The 2286-nt window shown below is 38.0% G+C and overlaps 1 protein-coding gene across 1 annotated transcript; it reads right to left on the reverse strand.

Annotated features, from left to right (window-relative positions):
* Positions 1 to 842: 842 nt before the first annotated feature.
* Positions 843 to 1820, reverse strand: LOC311580827 (olfactory receptor 52N2-like; the record flags this gene model as incomplete). The annotated part of the gene is made up of 1 exon (XM_084752548.1): positions 843 to 1820. One exon carries the CDS (start codon positions 1818 to 1820, stop codon positions 843 to 845), a length of 978 nt encoding a protein of 325 aa, XP_084608674.1.
* Between the last annotated feature and the right edge of the window lie 466 nt (positions 1821 to 2286).

Below are 2286 nucleotides of genomic sequence, written 5' to 3' on the forward strand. Positions count from 1 at the left end.
ATCTACGACACATGTTCTGAGTTTTCCCAAAAGTGAAGTCCATTCAGTGTCTGAGGCCATCAAACAACCAGAACAGCAGAAGCCTTTAGAAAATACTCTTTGCGTCTCTACAGCAGGGTCCTGAGTAAGAGGGCTTCGTTAGTGTCTCTCCCATGCCCTGACAGTGCTTCCTTATGCTGCAGAGTTGATTTCTCAAAAGAGAATCAATGAACAATTAACAAACTTACAAATTTACTAATAATTTTTTTGTTTGCTTAGCCTATAAAATAACAAAAATATGTTTTAGACCCATTTTAAGTACAGGTTCCAGCGTAATAACATGGGGAAAAAGAGCTTATTGATTTTTTTGTGTGTGAAATACAGGCTCTATTTAATAAAATTATCAGTTCGAATGGGAGATTTCTACTGTACAAAAAAATTTAAGTTTGAAAATATTTATGACACTTGGCCCAGTAGTTATCATAGCAATAATAAGTTGCTATTAGTGGACATGATGTAAAGCTGTACCCCACTATGACAGATTTCTCTTTAAACACAATGCAAACATAAGTCTATGAGTATGAAAAACAATGCTTGCAATGTATAAATACAGTATCTGCTGAATTATGCTTTTTGTAATATTTTTCTCTCAATAAAAAGATCATATCCTACAATTGCATAGATTTCAGAAAATTTACAAATTAGATTGACTTAAAACCATCTTATTCACATTTGTTATGAATTTCTTCTGCTTGTTTTCTAGTACTCCAGTCTAATGAAATGGACACAAATAGTTTAACTGATACCATTCACCTGCAATTTTTAAAAAATTATTCACTATTTTTCACAGCCCAAGAAATTTACTAGTTTTTTAATCCTTTTATTTCGGTAATGCCACTCTTGTCTCCAGTAAAAAACTTAATTACACTTTCCCTAATCTGCTTGGTCTTGACTCCATAAACAATTGGGTTCATGGTAGCAGGCAGTAGCAGGTAGAGGTTGGCCACTATAATGTGGATGTGGTGGGGAATAGTGTGTCCTCCAAAACGATGAGTGAAGAAGTTAAAAAAAGCAGGTACATAAGTGATCACAATAGCACAGATGTGAGATGTACAGGTGCTGAAGGCTTTGTGACGAGCATCAGCAGAGGACAGGTTCATTACCGCTCTCAATATCATTGTGTATGACACAGTGATACAGAATATGTCAAATGCACAAACCACAAGAGCAACTAATAGACCATAGACTGCATTGACCTTGACATTGCCACAGGATATCTTGGCCACAGACATGTGGTCACAATAGGCATGGGGGATGAGGTTGCCTCGGCAATAGGGCAAGCGCTTGGTAAGGAAAGTGAAAGGGAGGATGAATGCCACACTCCTCAAGAAAGTAGCAAGACTAGCTTTGGCAATCACAGGGTTGGTCAGAATGGTCCCATAGCGTAAAGGGTAGCAGATGGCCACATAGCGATCCAGGGCCATGAGCATTAGCATGCCAGACTCTGTAGCTGTGAAGGTGTGCACAAAGAACATCTGGGCCAGGCAAGCCTTAAATCCAATCTTCTTGAGGTTGAACCAGAATATGCACAGCATATTGGGCACAGTGGTGGTGCATAAAGTTATATCAGTGAAGGACAGCAGGGTTAGAAAGTAGTACATGGGTCGGTGAAGAATTTCCTCATGGCCAATGAGGTAGATAAGCCCACAGTTCCCCACGGCAGCAATCATGTACATGAAACAGAAAGGCAGAGAGATCCAGACATGTGCAGCTTCAAGTCCAGGAATACCATTCAGGATAAAGAATTCTGGGGTCAGGCTGGAGCTGTTGGCTCCAGACATATTGGCTGACAGCATAAAAACATTTTACATTCTTTAACGGTATCAGTGTCCTGGGACAGAATATAAATCAAAGGTGAAATAAAGATTATGGAAGTTAATGCACACACACACACAATCACTTAAGAGGTTGAGTTCTATTTGATCTCTGAAACTAGAAGTGATTAGACTTCCTTGTAATCATTCTCTCTAATTTCATGTCCTAACTGTATTTTTAACATCACAAACACAAGACACTGGCAAGTTACTCAGTTGCTTATGCCCCAAAATTATCTGTTTGCACTGAGATACTATTTGTACCATGTTCACAGCATTGGTAGTACTATCCAACAAAACTATATAAAATATTGTGATAATATTTTGTAACAATCAATTGTGCTGATATCTTCATCAGTTTGAAACATATCTAAAATATTTAATTTGATTTATTGGTAACAAGTGGCATATCTTGGGAATTCCCAAATTTGGT

The sequence above is a fragment of the Acomys minous genome, assembly GCF_964271855.1.
Source record: "Acomys minous genome assembly, chromosome: 2".
Classification (NCBI taxonomy): Eukaryota; Metazoa; Chordata; class Mammalia; order Rodentia; family Muridae; genus Acomys; species Acomys minous.